Here is an 18444-nt window from a genome sequence, read left to right on the forward strand (position 1 = left end):
TTTAAATCTACTCAGTTTTATTGCTTTATAAAAAGCAATAAATTACATAGTTTTGTTTAGCTGCTACTGGTAAGGCTATATGTTGTGGCTTGATTACATTTTGATTTCTAATTTCAGATTGACCTCATGTGGGCCAGACAGGGACAGCAAAGGACCGGATGTCATAAAATGCCCAGGTCTGTATGATGTCGTGGCTGAGCATGGCTGGGGAATTCTGGGAGTTTGAAGCCCACCCATCTTAAAGTAGCTGCAGTTGAAAAACATTGATCAAGATTATCTATCCTTTAAGCTCAGATCTGATCATTCTGAGATATTTTGTTATTTTTTTTTAATTCCATTTATATCCCGCCCTTCTCCGAAGACTCAGAGCGGCTTACAAGCTTAGCAGTAGCCTTCATTCTATGTATATGCCTGCTTATTAGGGCTTTCACACACACCCCAAGCGGCATTATTACAAAGTCAGCTTAATTGCCCCCAACAATCTGGGTCCTCATTTTACCTACCTTGGAAGGATGGAAGGCTGAGTCAACCTTGAGCCTGCCTTCCATCCTTCCTTGAATGAATGTTCTGGACTAGTCCATGACTGCCATGCATACTCTTGGGAACTTTCAAGAAAAAAAGAATAAAACTTTCCCAGCCCTCTCTAAATGTTTTAGCATTTAGCATTAATCATGATTTGGGTGCAACAACTGCCTGTGGTTACTCAAAAGAAATAGAAACTCTGGCCGTGCCCGAAAGGGAAGGGAGAAATCTGAAAATTGGCTATGTTTATTCCCATCCCGCACCTACCTCAATGGACACAGGAATTTCGTGTTATCCAGGAAGCCTACAGATTCCCATATAAATCTGCAGGCATCCAACTTCCATCTAGAACACACGATCAGATTAACACCTACAATCAGGCTTGAATGCATTTGTTCTGACAAAGATGCTTAATTAATAGAATTAAATTTTGGATTTGGGTGGCTAAGGTACAGGCAGTCCTCAAGCTAAACCATTTGTTTAGCAAACAGTTATAACAAAGGAGAATATTGTAGCTCAGGGTTGAAATGGGGGGTGGTGTCCTTTGGTGCTCTCTGAGTTGGTTGTTTTCTTGCAGACATTTCACTACCCAAACTAGGTAACATTATCAGTGCTAGGAAGGAGTTGGGTTTATTGTCAGTTTATATTTTAGTGGCTTACCCTGTCAGTTTTGGTCAGGGTGGACTCAGAGGGGTCTTTGGTTGGGCTGTTTATTGTTGGCTTCTTTGGCAGTTTCATGATTGGGGTATTGTTTACTTCCTCTGATGTTAATCTTTAATCTCCATGCTTATCTGGGTGCTGATTGCTGATGGAGAGGTGCTCAGGTCTCTTTGTTCCCCTTTTGGCTAGTTGATTATCTGTTTTGTCTACTCTATAGCAATTGTTAATGTCTATATGCCTATTGATGGCTAATTGGTCAGAGTTAATAATGTTAATTTTACAACATATGGACAGACTTACCCATAGTTTCATTTGGGAAAATGTGACCATCCTAGACCAAGCCAAGTCCAAAAATGCTAGGGAATTTCTAGTAGCCTCACACTCAATAGACATATAAACATCAAAAATATCTATAGATTCGAACAGAACATTAGAACAATTAGAACAAGTAATCAGTGGAACGACTTGCCTTCAGAAGTTGTGGGTGTTTCCAACTTGGAGGTTTTTAAGAAGAATTTGGACAACCATTTGTCTGAAATGGCTTAGGGTTTCCTGCCTGAGCAGGGGCTTGGACTAGAAGACCTCCAAGGTCCCTTTCAACTCTGTTATTATGCAAAAGAGATGATCAACCAGCCCAAAAGGGAACAAAAAGACTTAAGCATCTCTCCCCCCGGCAATCAGCATCCAGATCAGCATAGATTAACTCCAAGATTAACATCAGACCAACAATCAAGTAAACAATACCCAAACTGGCAAAGAAGCCAACAGTAATCAGCCCAATCAAAAAACCTCCAAGACCACCCCCACCAACAGTGACAAAGCACTAGAATAGAATAGAACAACAGAACAGAACGGAATAGAATAGAATAACTTTGTCACTTTGAATGTACACTAATCGGCATACATTAAAATGAAATTTCCTTGCGTTCAGCTCTCAAAGGGTCACCACCTCTGATAAACACTACATAAATATGACAAAAATAAATAAATACAGAATTATGCAGATACCCACATATATTATATGACACAGAGAAACAGTCTAGTTCGGGTTATGTATATATATGTGCATGGAGAGAAAAACGAATCTTGCAAGTTTACCAGACGGATGGCATAGGGAACAAAGAACATAAGAACTAGAATATAAACTGACAGCAAACCCCACTCCTTACTAGCCCTGGTGATGTTACCTAGTTTGGGTAATGAAACGACTGCAAGAAAACAAGCACCAAGGACCCCAGTGATTCACTTAATAACTGTGGCCAAAAAAAAAGGTAAAATCAATTGCAACTCACTAAAGAACTACCTTGCTTAGTCACAGAAATTCTGGTTTCAGTTTTGGTTACAAGTCGAGGACTACATTTGCCCATCTCCCTCCCACCCGGAGGCTTCAGCTGGTGCAGAGTGCAGCTGCACGGGTTGTGATGAGAGCACCCCGATACTCCCATATTACACCCCTCCTGCATGAGCTGCATTGGCTACCGGTTGCCCTCCGGGTGAGATTTAAGGTGATTGTTCTTACCTTTAAAGCCCTACATGGCTTAGGCCCGGGATACTTGCAGGACCATCTGTTGCCGGGAACAAATTCCCATCGCCCAGTACGCTCACGCAGAGAAGGCCTCCTCAGGGTACCGTCAGCTAGGCAATGTCGACTGGCGACCCCCAGGGGGAGGGCCTTCTCTGTGGGAGCACCAGCCCTGTGGAACCAGCTCCCCCCTGAGCTTCGGGTGGCCCAAAATCTCCAATCCTTTCGCCACGGCCTCAAAACACTCCTTTTCCACCAGGCTGACCTGGACTGACAGGCATTTTATTTAATTATATTTACAATTTTTAATTTATTTTTAGTTTTTAATTTTAATTTATTGCACAGATGATTTTAATTTTATTTTTATCTTAATTTCTGTACTTATTATATGTTTTGTTGTTAGCCGCCCTGAGTCCTTCGGGAGATAGGGCGGGATATAAATCCCATCAATAAATAAATAAATAAATAAATAAATAAATAAATCTCATCAAATCGATAGGCAAGTCAGTGCGGTTTTCTTGATGCCCAGAGAAAGCCTATTACATATGGATCACAAAAGGAGAACAACAGAGCACCGTTCCTTTTGCCCATAGCTTGAACCACTCCCTTGCATGATTAATAAGGTACAGCCCATACAGGAAAATGGCACTGGGTGGCAGGCCCACACTGTCATACAACCAGCCAAGCCCATTCCCACAATGAACATGAAACAAAAACACAGTGACGCTGACATGGTAATCAGATCCTGCAACAAATCTTACCGTGCTGTCAAATTTGCACCAATAGCACCATCACAGGTCCCAACAATTTCACATGTAAGATAAGAGGTTCCTTCACATGTGTTTCCTCTGATGGGACACATGCCATAATCTGCTAGCAGCGCTCCTCTGGATTCTACATCAAACCAACAAGCCAAATTTTGTGCCAAAAGAATCCACGGAGACAAGTTTAACATCGGGATTCAAAGCAAGGGCAAAATATTATTGGAGCGTTTCAACCATCCAGCATAGTCCATTACAGATCTCAAAGTAGCCATCTTGGAAAAAAGAAACTACCAGTGCAGTTAATTGAGAGACTGCGGATCTTGCATACATCAAAATATTTCAGGTTGTGCCTGAAGGCATCGATGAACACAACAATTTTTAATGCATTAAAATTTTTGACAGATAACATCCTTGTGATCTGTCCCATGTAAACTGGATCTTCATAATAAACTTTTTGTTCTTCTTTGCCATCTTTCTCCACACTTTATTTTAATTCTACATTAGTCCAGCCCAGTGTTTCCCAACCTTGGCAGCTGGAAGATGTCTGGACTTCAACTCCCAGAATTCTTTAGTCAGCTTTGCTGGCTGGGGAATTCTGGGAGTTGAAGTCCAGACATCTTCCATCTGTAAAGGTTGAGAAATGCTGGTCTAGCCCCTCTCTACATCTGATAAACTGAACCGCTACTGCAGGATCTAATCTTGAGTCAGTCAATTGGGATCAGAGATTTATTCTTCCAAGCAGTTAGATTCATGCTGGAGCCCATCCTCAGGGAACTTCTCTCTCTTCAAAATAAGAGAGAGCATAGAGGGGATCGGAAAAATAAACCTATAACCCCAATTATTGACTCGGATTGGATCCTGCAACACTATCCTAGAACATGTATATTTGTCTTCAATCAGAGGAGAGCTAGAAGGGGCCTTGGTGATCTAGTCCAGCCCCCTGCTCAAGCAGCAGATCCTATACCATCTCAGACAAGTGACTGTCCAGTCTCTTCTTAAAAACCTCCAGTGATGAAACAGCCGCAATTTCTGAAGGCAAGCTGTTCCGCTGGTTAATTGTCCTCGCGGTTAGGAAGTTTCTCCTTAGTTCCAATTTGCTTCTCTCCTCGATTAGTTTCCATCCATTGTTTCTCGTCCTGCCTGCAGGTGCTTTGGTAAATAAGTTATTTATTTATTTAATGGGACTTATATGCCGCCCTATCTCCCGAAGGACTCAGGGCGGCTAACAACAGTAAAATACAAGTAAAAATACAAATATTAAAAGTTAAACTATATCTATAGCCCCAACTACAACTAATAAAACCTTAAAACCATATTAAAAACCCCTTATCATCAGTCCAGGTCGGCCTGTTGGAAAAGAAATGTCTTAAGGTCACGACGAAAGGACCGGAGGTCTGGGGTCATCTGGAGCTCCAGGGGAAGCTGATTTCACAGGGCAGGTGCCCCCACAGAGAAGGCCCTCCCCCTGGGGGTCACCAGCCGACATTGGCCGACGGCACCCTGAGGAGGCCCTCTGTGTGAGCGCACAGGGCGATGGGAAGTCGTTCCTGGCAACAGACGGTCCTGCAAATATCCCGGGCCTAAGCCATGTAGGGCTTTATAGGTAAGAACCAGCACCTTAAATCTCACCCGGAAGACAACCGGTAACCAATGCAGCTCACGCAGGAGGGGTGTAATATGGGAGTATCGGGATGCTCCCATCACAACCCGCGCGGCCGCATTCTGCACCAGCTGAAGTCTTCGGGTGGTCTTCAAGGGCAGCCCCATGTAGAGAGCATTGCAGTAATCAACACGGGAGGTAACGAGCGCATGAGTGACCTCCTCCTCTTTGTGGCAACCTCTCAAATACAGGACTATTGCTATCATGTCACCCCTAGTCCTTTTTCTAGACTAGCCAACCCCAATTCGTGCAACAGTTCTTCATATGTTTTAGTCTCCAGGCCTTTAATCATCTTAGTTGCTCTTCTCTGCACTTTTTCCAAAGTCTCGACCTATTTGCTGTAATGTGGTGACCTTAACTGGATTCAGTATTCCAGGTGTGGTCTTACTTACTTCATAAAGCAGTACTTGTACTTCACATGATTTTGATTCTGTGCCTCTGTTTATAGAGCCAAGGATCATATTCGTTCATGTACAAACCAAAGCTTATGCCCTTTTAAGAAGATTTGGAGAAGATGCTATCAGACTCCTGAAGAGGATGGTGAGGAGTGGTAGGGCCCCCTCGGGAGAAAAATGGAATGATGCCACCCAGATTCCAGGCACCCCCCGGAACGCCCAATGCAGTCTTTTGCCCTAAGACACAACCAGTGTCGTATATGTAAGAAATTTGGCCACGGGGGCAGGGAATGTCCTTTACGTTCCCTTCCCAACTGTCCTATAGGGCATGTTGCTCCATAAACACGCTTTGAATACTAGGAGGGGGAGGGGGTCAGGGGCTGTGGGAGGTTGTCGCCCTGCCCTTTTGGATAATCCCTAAGACACCATTTGTTAGGATATTGGGTGTTTCCTTTGCTATCCTTTAATGACCCTGCATTCAAGGTTCTGCAAGTGGCCAGAGATAACGGGGCCATCTGCACATATTCACAATTGATACTTCCTATACCAGTGATGGTGAACCTTTTAGAGACCGAGTGCCCAAACTGCAAGCCAAAACCCACTTATGTATCACGGGAGCTGGGTGGGTGTGGCCCATTGGGTGGGCGTGGCTGTGGTGGCAATGGCAGCCTGGGTGGGACTAAAAAGTTCAATCGATCAATTCCAACTTTGCGAGATCTTTTTTTTTCCCTGAGTGAAGTTCAAATGGATTGATTAATTGAACCTTTTTTTTTTTGCACACGGCGGTGGAGGCCTAAAGCGAAAAGGTTTTATAAAACCTAGCTGAAGGCCTAGGACTGGGGCGATGGCACGCGTGCCCACAGAGAGAGCTCTGCATGCCACCTGTGGCCCGCGTGCCGTAGGTTCGCCACCACAGTCCTATACTGCCCCCTAAGTCCGGGTCAACACCTTCACAAATTTGATAAAAAGAAGAAGGATAAATTCTACCACCCCTCTGGAGTTGCACGAGTAGAAATGCCAAATGTCTTTTTGCCCAGGAGAAATCTACAAGCCAAGTAAGATAAGAGGTTCAACCAGGGCCAGTTCTTTGCAACGTATCTGTGTGTGCAACAGCACTTGTGTAAGCAGCCCACAGTCGATTCAAGAGAGCGAGATTCCCTTTGACCCCTAATGTCAGTTAGCTCTTGCCATCATGGCACATAATTATTGGCTTGGCAGCCCATTTTGCACGAAACGCCCTCCGGTTGCCTCTCCAGGGACACAGTGGACGCAATCAAGCAACGTGATTTTGTTTGCTCTTTGGAAAGGCAAGTGTGCATGTGGGCCGATGTGTGTACAACCCAAACCGTTCTTTTCCTTCCCCGCCTCCAATCCTAGATCCCCTATCTTTTATTGACTTAGGTTTCCTCACTGTAATAAAGCAAAGCAGATACGCTATCAAACTGAATAAAGTGCCTGAGGGTGCAATTTGCTGACTGTGATCCAGCTGATAGGGAGTGGTCATCAAACTTTGATTGAATCGCCCACTTAGGTTTCTTCCTGGCGAAATTCCCCCACCTGCTCCATCCTGCACTGCCCCATCTTCTAACTAGCCCCATCTTCCTTGCTACAGGTAATCCCTGATTTACAAGTTCGTTTAGTGACCCAAAGTTACAGCAGCACTGAAAGAAGTGACTTATGACCGTATTTGCCCAAGATATGAGCAAATCAGTGACCATTGCAGCATCCCGCAGTCATGTGATTTGCAGACCTGACAGCTGGCTTCTGACAAACAAAGCTCATTGAGAAGCCAGCAATAAAACTTCAAGTCCCGGTCTCATGATGGTCTCACTTATTGACTGGAGATGATGCACATAACAACCACATTGGGAGTGAGGGGGTAAATCCATCGTGGTCTTCCTTAACAACTGTGTCACTTAGCACTGCCTCCTGTCTCAAATAACTTGCAAGCCAGCCTTGTTTCATTGTACATTCTCTTCAGGATAATAATAACAACAACAACAACAAAAATGCCAATTCCAGTTTAAACATCTGGCTGGCTAAACCCGAGGATGATGATAAATGATAATAAACCTGAAAAAAACTTGCGGCCCAATTTTGCTCCATTATATTCTTGCTATAAGGGACGTGGTGGCTCAGTGGGTCAGGACGCTGAGCTTGATCAGAAGGTCGGCAGTTTGACGGGTCGAATCCCGAGTGCCGCGTAACAGAGTGAGTGCCTGTTACTCGTCCCAGCTTCTGCCAACCTAGCAGTTCGAAATGCAAGTAGAAAAATAGGGACCACTACGGTGGGAAGGTAACAGCGTTCCGTGCGCCTTTGGCGTCTAGTCATGCCGGCCACATGACCATGGAAACGTCCTCAGACAAGCGCTGGCTCTACGGCTTTGAAACGGAAATGAGCACTGGCCCCTAGAGTCGGAAATGACTAGCACGTATGTGCGGGGGAACCTTTACCTTTACCTTTTTATTCTTGCTATAGAGGTTTGTGCATGTCCCAAGTATGCCGACAGGGGAATTCTGGGAGCTGAAATCCACACAGCCCAAACTCGATGAAGTTGAGAAACACTGTCCTAGAACCATAGAGTTCCAGTAGTGGCCTACCTTGAAGGATTGACAGTACTCTTCCTTGAATTCTACTGCCCCGCCCCCCCACCTACCATTTTGAAGAGGCACTTCCTCCTCTACTTGTTCAGATGCATCAGAGAATTCAGTGTGACTGACAGCAGGGTTCTCCTGGGTGTTCCTTTCGTTGACCCATGTGAGAAGACCAGTCCTCCAGCTCATGATGTATCTTGAGATATCATGCAGGATCATGATGGGGTCCTGGGGAGGCTGAAATGAGTCAGTACCTCTAATTCATCCAGATGTCAGTGACCAACAGGCACACAGCTGATAGTCAGTCTCTTTCTGAGCAGGAGAATACCTGCTTCTGCTTGTGAGGTCTGTCATCCTTTCCCAATATCCTGCTAAGTCTGACAGCTGAGCAGCTGATAAAACCACACACTCCTATTATCCACTGATTCAACTCTAATGTGTCTGGTAGCCTTGGAACTTCTCCCGGATGTGTGCGATAGACATCAATGATCCAACCAGCTAAGATGAAGCCCTCAGGTAGTCTTTAATTGCAGGCAGGTAACTACAGGAGATAAACAAAAACTTACAACATCTACAATGTCTTACATCAGTTTGACTTTTCCTCTGGCTGTTGAGCCTATGTTGCAACTCAACCTTGTTTTGGGCATCTGCCAGTGTGGTTGGGATCTTCAAGCATGGACTACACCATCAGAGCAGCCTGATTTGGACCCCGGTTGGTTTTATTGGCGCATTCTTCCAAATAGTCCCCAGCTAGGTGATGGCATCTAGCCAACTTTAGCTGACCATGCAAAGCTAAACAGGGCTGGACCATGTTAGTCAAGGGGTCTTCAAACGTGGCCCTTTTATGACTTGTGGACTTCAACTCCCAGAATTCTTCAGCCAGCATTCCTGGCTGAGGAATTCTGGGAGTTGAAGTCCACAAGTCATAAAAGGGGCACGTTTGAAGACCCCTGATGTTAGTACTTGACTGGGAGATCAATAGGACAATCTATTTTTGGGGAAAAAAACAAAAAATCCTGGAAGAAAATATGGGTAGTCCTCGACTTACAACAGTTTGTTTAGTGACTGTTTTAAGTTACAATGGCACTAAAAAAAAAGTAACTTAGACCTGTTTTTCACAGAAGCATTGCAGCATCCCCGTGGTCATGAGTTCAAAATTTGGATGCTTGGCAACTGGCATGTATTTATGACGGTTGCAGTGTTCTGGGGCCACGTGACCACCTTTTGCAACCTTTTGGCAAGCAGCGTTTCTGTTGCAAAGTGAGACAGTTATCAAGTAAGTTTCATCCCATTTTACAACCTTACTTGCCACGGGTGTGAAGTGAATTCCTGCAGTTGTTCAGTTAGTAACAGGGTTGTTAAGTGAATCTGGCTTCCCTATTTTCTTTGCTTGTCAGGAGGTTGCAAAAGGGGATCACGTGACCCCAGGGATGCTGCAAATGTCATAAATAGGAACCGGTTGCCAAGTATCGGAATTTTGATCACGTGACCACGGGGATACTGTAAGGGTCGTAACTGTGACAAACGGTCCTAAGTCTCTTTTTTCAGCGCTGTTGTAACTTCCAGTGGTCACTAAATGAATGGTTGTAGGTCGAGAACTACCTTAATATGAATACCTTTTTTAAGGGCTTCAAGGATGCTGTACCATAGTGGTCACCAACCGTGGCAACTTTAAGACTGGTGGACTTCAACTTCCAGAATTCCCCAGCCAGCATGGATGGCTGGGGAATTCTGGGAGTTGAAGTCCACCAGTCTTAAAGTTGCCAAGGTTGGAGACCCCTGGTCTAACAAGTACTAGTCTGTAGCATGTTTCTTGACTCCTTGTTCGTTTCCTGTTGAGAGTCGATCCTAAAAGGCAGATGCTCTTCAACATTTCAACATCTTTATTATCAGTTCTAAGGCTGGTCATTGTACCTGTTGTAATTTGGGAAATAAACAGTTTTTAAAACAAAACTGGGCTTATTGCGATACGTGAACACTGCCGCTTTGTATAATTTCAATTTTTGTTCATCTCAATCAACTCGCCCCATGCTCCAAGGAGGATGGAAAGGGACCAAAGAGAGCCTGGGGGAAAAAAAACAGGCACAGAATTGCTTGTAAGGTCAGCATGAATCAGCTCTGACATCTGAGGTCCACTCTTACATTTTGCTTGTCTTTTAAAGTCACCACGTATTGGAGAACATGGGCTATAATCTCTGGAAAAATCTCTTCGCAAAGCATCCCCCTAGAACTGGGCTTCTCTATAAAGAACTATTGGAAGAAGAGAGCTAATGTGTCAACTGTCTCATTGGCACATGCAGAAGAAGAATCCTTTCCATTTGTGTTGTCAAGCTGCGAGAAGAATTGCAGAGGGCGCTAGAATCTGAGTCAGCCTTGACAAAACCTATAAATTGAATAAAACAAAACATTTGTTTTTAAATAAATCCTTCTAAGTCCTTGACTTACGATCACAAATTGGGACCAGAGGTTCCATTACTAAGTGGTTGCTAAGTGAGCCATCGTGTGACCATGCCTGATTTTACAATCTTTTTTGTTCTAAGCAATTATGCAATCATTGTGGTTGTTAAGCAAATTCTGGCTTCCCCCATTGACTTTGCTCAACAAGAGCTGGCCGGGAAGGTTGCAGATGGCCATCATGTGACCTTGGGGGTGCTGCAACCATTGCACTATACATGCTGTTTGCTCAAATCATGGTACAGGGATGGTGGTTAGCACAAGAACCGTTCATAAGTCACTTTTTTCCAGAACTCTTATAACTTTGAACGGTCACCAAATGAGGACCAAATGGAGGACTACTTGTAAAGGTTCTCCAGGCGTTGGTAGAGCACAGGAGTGACCTTAAAAAAATCAGATTTGCAGAACAACTTTTAAAATTGGTTCATTTAAAGAAAGATTTCCCTGCCCCACCCCCGAATCTGGAACAAAAGAACTTCCAGATTCAAGGAACGTATCTTGAGGAACTGAGAGAGTGAGAGGAAGAAGGTTGAAGAATGATGGCTCCTAAATTGGTTCCTAAGTCTGCAAGAAGGATCAATAGTTTGCAATAGTGGCAAATATCCGTAGCTCGGGTATAGGATGAGGGTGAAGGTTTGTGCTCCGAGCTTGTGGGTTGGTTTCCCAACGTTTTGTTAACCAGGCTGGGTAACATCTTCAGTGGAGTTTAGGGGATGTCAATGTTCCTTTTGTTTATAAGGGCTTCAGGTGTGTCAAGTGAGGGTCTTGTGATGGGTCAGGTGTGAGTCATTAGAGAGTCTTGTGATGGGGAAGTTGCTTCGGGTCAGGGTCATTGGAAAGTGAACTGCTGGTGGGGGGTAGGATGGGGTTTTGCGGGGGTTGGTTGAGGGTCGCGATTGTCTCCGGCTGGCTGTACAGTTGATTTGGATCCTGAGGGGTTCATAGGCTAGTTGTAGATCAGTGTGTCTGTTGGTGGAATTGCTTGTGGAGTGCCAGGTTTCGATGAACTCACAAGCGTGGCGGGTGGTAACGTGGCCAATGATTTTAGTGTTGCTCCAATTGGACTGGTGTTGCTTGGTGTCGGTGTGGGTAGAGATGCAAGATTTGGGATCGTTGCGTTTGATTGCCAGCAGGTGTTCATGGATCCTGGTTTTTAATTGACGTGATGTTTGTCCGACATAGAACGAGACCCTCACTTGATACGCCCACACCTGAAGCCCTTATAAACAGAACAACACTGACACTGACATCCTTTAAACTCCACTGAAGATGTTACCTAGCCTTTCAGAAGCCAACCCACAAGCAAAGAGAACAAATCTTCACCCTCAAGGATCAATAGATCAGGCCGGGATCAAAGAAAGATGAGGATCAAAAAGGAGAATCTCATGAACTTTGGGCGTGGGATATGATAGTTGATGTACTGTGAAGGAGGAACTTGATGAGATCAGTATTTGAAGACCAACAGAGTGACATCTAAGGCTCACACATATAGCAAATAAAATAACCATGGAGAGAGAGAGGGAGGGAGGGAGGGAGGGAGGGAGGGAGGGAGGGAGGGAGGGAGGGAGGGAGAGAGAGAGAGAGAGAGAGAGAGAGAGAGAGAGAGAGAGAGAGAGAGAGAGAGAGAGAGAGAGAGAGAGAGAGAGAGAGAGAGAGATCCTGTGGCCTAGGGGTTAAAGCAACTGCTTAAGACACAGTTGGCCCAGGTTCGAATCTCAGAAGGGTATGGCTGACTGATGAGAACAAATAAGTTTGAAATGATCATATCGTTCTCCCTTTATTCTTTGTTAGCAAGCCAAAAAAACTTTACACAAATATGAGCTGCTACTGCCTGTAGATAGCCCAGGGGTAGGCAACCTCGGCTCTTTTATGACTCATGGACTTCAACTCCCAGAATCTGACTCAGGAATTCTGGGAGTTGAAGTCCATGAGTCATAAAAGAGCCGAGGCTGCCTACCCCTAGGCTAGAGCAAGGTCCATCATGTGGCAGCCAGCATCATCAGAGAAAGCATTGAAGGTTTGAAAAACCGTTGGTAAGCCTGTTTGGTTCTGCACTCTACTTATTGGCCACGTGATGGCTTACAACCATTCGTTTAGTGACAGTTCAGAGTTACGACAGGCCTGAAAAAAGTGACTTACGACCGGTTTTCACCCTTACAACATCGCAGTACCCCCCCCATGGTCATATGACCATTTACGTTTGGGCATTTGGAAAACGCAGGTATCTATGACAACTGCAGTGTCCCAGTGTCATGTCATCATGATTCGTATCTTCCCAGCTGGCTTCCAACAAGCGAGGTCAATGGGGGAAGCCAGATTTGCTTGATAGAACAGAATAGAGCTGGAAGGGACCTTGGAGGTCTTCTAGTCCAGCCCCTTGCCCAAGCAGGAGAACCTATATCATTTCAGACAAGTGACCGCATGATTCACTAAACAATTGCAGTGATTCACTTGACAGTCGTGGCACAAAAGTTGTAAATGGGGCATAAGTCACTTAACAAGTGTCTTGCTTAGCAACAGAAATGTTGGGGCCGACTGTAATCATAAATCAAGGACTACCTGTAGTCACATTCTGTGTTGGGCAAAACCTTCTCAGAGAGATATGGCAGGTTGAACACTTGTGGGTGGAGATGGTATCGCTCCATCAGATGTTGTACCTGCAGCCTCTTTGGCCCAGGATGAGTAAGAGCACATTTGTAAGTCCAGGAGTAATCATAATGCCAAGAAGCGCAGGAATAAAATATTATATTTTCTTCTTAATCACCTCTATTGATTACCAGTAATCATCATATGTATGTTAATTTATGGATATGACTATATGCAGTGCTTTTTTTGTAAAAGAAAAAGGTGCCGGAACTCACACATGTCATACAACCCGCCTTGCCTACCCTACAAGGTTCCATCCAAAAAAGGTGCCGGAACTCCGTTCTGAGCGTTCTATGAGAAAAAAAGCCCTGACTATATGTATTTTCTTTTGAGAGAGGGCATCAGAATTTCATTTTTTAATGTGTGCCAGTGCATTCACAGAACAAAGTGACAATAAAGGTCTTGTTTTATCTTATCTTATCCTCCTTGCATTAGAGCCAATGGGGAAGTGGGGGGAAGAATAGAAAAAGAACATTGCATTTCCTGAAATGTCCCAAAGGTGCTTTTTTTCCCAGGAGCCAACTGGATTTTCTTGTTTTTCTTTGAAGACCTTTCCCTTCTCATCCAAGGAGCTTCTTCAGCTCTGACTGGATGGGGATGATCTTTCCATTCCCCACTTCAAAGAAAGTCTTTCAGGAGGCAACTGGCCTTTCTTGTTTTTCTTTGAAGACTTTCTTTGAAGTGGGGAATGGAAAGATCATCCCCATCCAGTCAGAGCTGAAGAAGCTCCTTGGATGAGAAGGGAAAGGTCTGCAAAGAAAAACAAGAAAATCCAGTTGCCTCCTGAAAGACTTTCATTGAAGTGGGGAATGGAAAGATCATCCCCATCCAGGTCAGAGCTGAAGAAACTCCTTGGATGAGAAGGGAAAGGTCTTCAAAGAAAAACAAGAAAATCCAGTTGGCTCCTGAAAGACTTTCATTGACGTGGGGAATGGAAAGATCATCCCCATCCAGTCAGAGCTGAAGAAGCTCCTTGGATGAGAAGGGAAAGGTCTTCAAAGAAAATCTAGTTGGCTCCTGAAAGACTTTCATTGAAGTGGGGAATGGAAAGATCATCCCCATCCAGGTCAGAGCTGAAGAAACTCCTTGGATGAGAAGGGAAAGGTCTTCAAAGAAAAACAAGAAAATCCAGTTGGCTCCTGAAAGACTTTCATTGACGTGGGGAATGGAAAGATCATCCCCATCCAGTCAGAGCTGAAGAAGCTCCTTGGATGAGAAGGGAAAGGTCTTCAAAGAAAATCTAGTTGGCTCCTGAAAGACTTTCTTTGAAGTGGGGAATGGAAAGATCATCCCCATCCAGTCAGAGCTGAAGAAACTCCTTGGATGAGAAGGGAAAGGTCTTCAAAGAAAAACAAGAAAACCCAGTTGCCTCCTGAAAGACTTTCATTGAAGTGGGGAATGGAAAGATCATCCCCATCCAAGTCAGAGCTGAAGAAACTCCTTGGATGAGAAGGGAAAGGTCTTCAAAGAAAAACAAGAAAATCCAGTTGGCTCCTGAAAGACTTTCATTGACGTGGGGAATGGAAAGATCATCCCCATCCAGTCAGAGCTGAAGAAGCTCCTTGGATGAGAAGGGAAAGGTCTTCAAAGAAAATCTAGTTGGCTCCTGAAAGACTTTCATTGAAGTGGGGAATGGAAAGATCATCCCCATCCAAGTCAGAGCTGAAGAAACTCCTTGGATGAGAAGGGAAAGGTCTTCAAAGAAAAACAAGAAAACCCAGTTGCCTCCTGAAAGACTTTCTTTGAAGTGGGGAATGGAAAGATCATCCCCATCCAGTCAGAGCTGAAGAAGCTCCTTGGATGAGAAGGGAAAGGTCTTCAAAGAAAATCTAGTTGGCTCCTGAAAGACTTTCATTGAAGTGGGGAATGGAAAGATCATCCCCATCCAGGTCAGAGCTGAAGAAACTCCTTGGATGAGAAGGGAAAGGTCTTCAAAGAAAAACAAGAAAACCCAGTTGCCTCCTGAAAGACTTTCTTTGAAGTGGGGAATGGAAAGATCATCCCCATCCAGTCAGAGCTGAAGAAGCTCCTTGGATGAGAAGGGAAAGGTCTTCAAAGAAAATCTAGTTGGCTCCTGAAAGACTTTCATTGAAGTGGGGAATGGAAAGATCATCCCCATCCAAGTCAGAGCTGAAGAAACTCCTTGGATGAGAAGGGAAAGGTCTTCAAAGAAAAACAAGAAAACCCAGTTGCCTCCTGAAAGACTTTCTTTGAAGTGGGGAATGGAAAGATCATCCCCATCCAAGTCAGAGCTGAAGAAGCTCCTTGGATGAGAAGGGAAAGGTCTTCAAAGAAAAACAAGAAAATCCAGTTGGCTCCTGGAAGAAGAAAAAAGCACCTTTGGGACAACCATGACTTGGAGGACCGAGAACCTCCATCGACATCATTTCCCCAAATCTAAGCAAAACTTTTACAGTTTTTTTTCCCTCCCATAAGCACAGCCGGACAGCGTAAAAATAAAATCGACTTTTTTTTTTAAAAAAAAAAAGAAAAATCGGAAGGCTTGAGGAGAAAGTTAGACGAGGGGGAAGTGATGAGCAAAGGGGGAAAAAATTCCCTCTTCTGACACACGTTCCGGGACCGACGATTGAGCGGTAGGGATTCAGAAGCGGGGATTGCTGGAAGCGGCTGAGGGTTGGCAAAGGAAGCAGCCTCTGGCATCCGCCCACGTTCGCACCTTGGCCGGCCGCGTGTGCCGCGGAGACGCGTCAGTGAAAATCCTCGCTTCCCACCGCGCCTCCCTTTTCGCCCGCCCGCCCCGCTTGGATGCCGCCTTCTCCTCCTCCTCCCGCGCGCTTTTCGCCAGGGGGGGCATGAATGAAGTGGGCGGAGCGGGTCCCCTGCTGTGACGAGAACGCCGGGGTCGCCCGGGGCAACCTTTGTTGCCGGCACGGGAAGACGCCCGATTGGCCGGCGTCTTTATGACGACACGTTCTTTCTTTTTTAGAAGGCCGGCCGAGCCTCCGGTTTCCCGGCAGAGCAAAGCGATTCTCTGGAGGAACCTTCGGAAGCGGCGGGAGAACAAAAAAAAAAAAAGAAAAAAAGTCACCGACTCGCATCATGGCCAACCAGCGGGAAGAAAGGTCAGCGTGGGAACGTTACTAGTTATAAGCGGGTTGCTCCCGGGGAGGAGGATTGCGGGAAATTATATTCCCTCGGTGGAATAATTATGGCCCGTCTGCCTCTGATCCGAGGGCTGCCTTCTGATCTGGGTTTCTGGATTACAACTCCCATTATCGCCGGCCGCAGATGGGAGTAGTCATCCGACACGACTGGATGGCCTCGGAGTGGCGAAAGCGAAGGAGTCCCGGCTTTGGGGATGGGGAAGAGGGAGGGAGGGAGGGAGAGGGAAAAAAACCATCATTGGTTTTTTTTCCCATCATCTTTTTTTTAAAAAAAGGCAATTCGCGAAGGACCCCTGTATTTTATCTCATGCTTTTGAGCGGGTGGATGTTGTAAAATGTACCAATTTATCATGTAGAATAATCTGGGGTGTGTGTGTGTGTGTGTGTGTTAATCCTCAGAAGAGTCTGGAGTGGTTGGGTAGATAATTACCGTTGTTATTACCATTGTGGTGGCTGCCATATAGAATCTTGCCCTCTAGCTGAACTCAAATCCGCTGGTCTATTAGGACAGATTTGTGTAATTGTCTGGGTTACCGTTCCTCTTCATTGATGGTTCTTCTTTGAATTCAGTCTTGGCCACGTTTCTCCACCTGAGCAACTTTAAGATGTGTGGACTTCAACTCCCAGAATTCTCTAGCCAGCAGCTAGAGAATTCTGGGAGTTGAAGTCTGCACATTTTATAAAGTTGCCGAGGTGGAGAAACATTGGTGTAGACCACAACTGTGACTTTTCCCCGGTAGTTTCCCATCCCAGTACATCAAGGTCAGGTCCTGATTTTCCCCCCACCCACCCCCTTAAAATCAGCTGTGGACTGCTATTGTCTGTGACATTTTCATCACTGCTAGTAGTAATAGTAGCAGTAGTAGCAGCAGCATTCCCTTACAACAAAGTTAAGCAGTGCATGAACCGGAAGCCTCAGAGTTGACACAAACTCCCAATTTTAAAAATTATTTAAATTGCTCATCTTTTGGGGGAAGAAGGGGGGGTCCTCTTCTGAAGCATCCCCTCTTTTCCTATTATTATTGTGTTCCTTATTCCTTTGCTGAGCTCCAGCCTCAGCTGGAGAGTTCTCAAAAGTGAGAATTTTGGATATTTGGAGTTTTGAGTGGGGAGAGAAAATTGAGCTACGGATTTAAGAACTGGGCTCAAGAAATGGAAATTTACATTACTGTTGTTGATCAATTACATTCCTGAAGTAGCATGGAAACATCTATGTAGCTTCTTTAGACTGAAAGATCCTATGTAAGTAAACGCTTCATGTTCCAAATTTAATTTGCATATTTTATCCCACCTCTCCAACAAGCAGTAAGCTCCTTCTTGCTTCTTTATTCTTAACAGCTCTACCAGGTAGGCTGAGGATACAAGTAGCTTGAATTTTCCATATATGAGAGGCAGAATTGGTTGTGCCTAGTCTTCCATCACCTACTACTCTCCCCACTGTATGCCAGGTATTCTGGGAGTTGAAGTCCTAAAGCAGGGGTGTCAAACTCAATGTCACGAGACATGTTGCAACGTATCATGAGTTTCATGACTTTTTTGCCATTGCCCGCAATGGGGTGGGTGCGGTTTCGCTATGATGCATCCGGCCCACGGGCCGGCAGTTTGACACCTCTGTCCTAAAGGATCTGGACACCACTAGGTTGCAAAGATGCTTCTGGTTCAATTTGCTCTTCTTTGCAACCTGTAAAGTAAGTAAGTGCTGTTATCAATCTGCTTCAGGGTGTGTGCCTGTATTTGTGCCCATTAGGCTTTCAAGGAGGCATTGAATTCATGTCTGAAATGACTTTTTGCCTTTCCTGCTAATACGTGCAATTAAAACATGCAAAGGGATGAGTGAAACAGTGAACATCCATTTGAGGTGTGTGCTAATATGATGCATCATATTGAAAACTGTTTTTTCCCCCCTCTGGGCTCTGAACCAATTTGAGGCAAAAGAAAACTTGAGTCATTTGTAATACAAAAGGAGACTGAGAATTTTTATGACTTATACTTCCTAAATTGCTCAGCGGTGTCTGATGTGGTTTCTGTATGCTTCTGCCTGTGAAAACTGAAATTCTTATTTTTCCCCCCTCACTATTTGTGAATGGAAACCCCCGAGAAT

At 44.9% G+C, this 18444-nt stretch overlaps 1 protein-coding gene across 1 annotated transcript in view; it reads left to right on the forward strand.

Annotated features, from left to right (window-relative positions):
- The first annotated feature begins 143 nt into the window (after window positions 1-143).
- LOC308678364 (purine nucleoside phosphorylase-like) overlaps window positions 144-18444 on the forward strand; it is a 46119-nt gene continuing 27818 nt past the window's right edge. Inside the window, exons 1-3 of the mRNA XM_081345503.1 lie at window positions 144-176; window positions 5577-5668; window positions 16166-16301. Coding sequence (XP_081201629.1) covers window positions 169-176; window positions 5577-5668; window positions 16166-16301 — 236 coding nt within the window. The 5' untranslated portion in view covers window positions 144-168. The remainder of the gene's footprint in view (window positions 177-5576; window positions 5669-16165; window positions 16302-18444) is intronic.

The sequence above is a fragment of the Vipera berus genome, assembly GCF_964194415.1.
Source record: "Vipera berus genome assembly, chromosome: Z".
Classification (NCBI taxonomy): Eukaryota; Metazoa; Chordata; class Lepidosauria; order Squamata; family Viperidae; genus Vipera; species Vipera berus.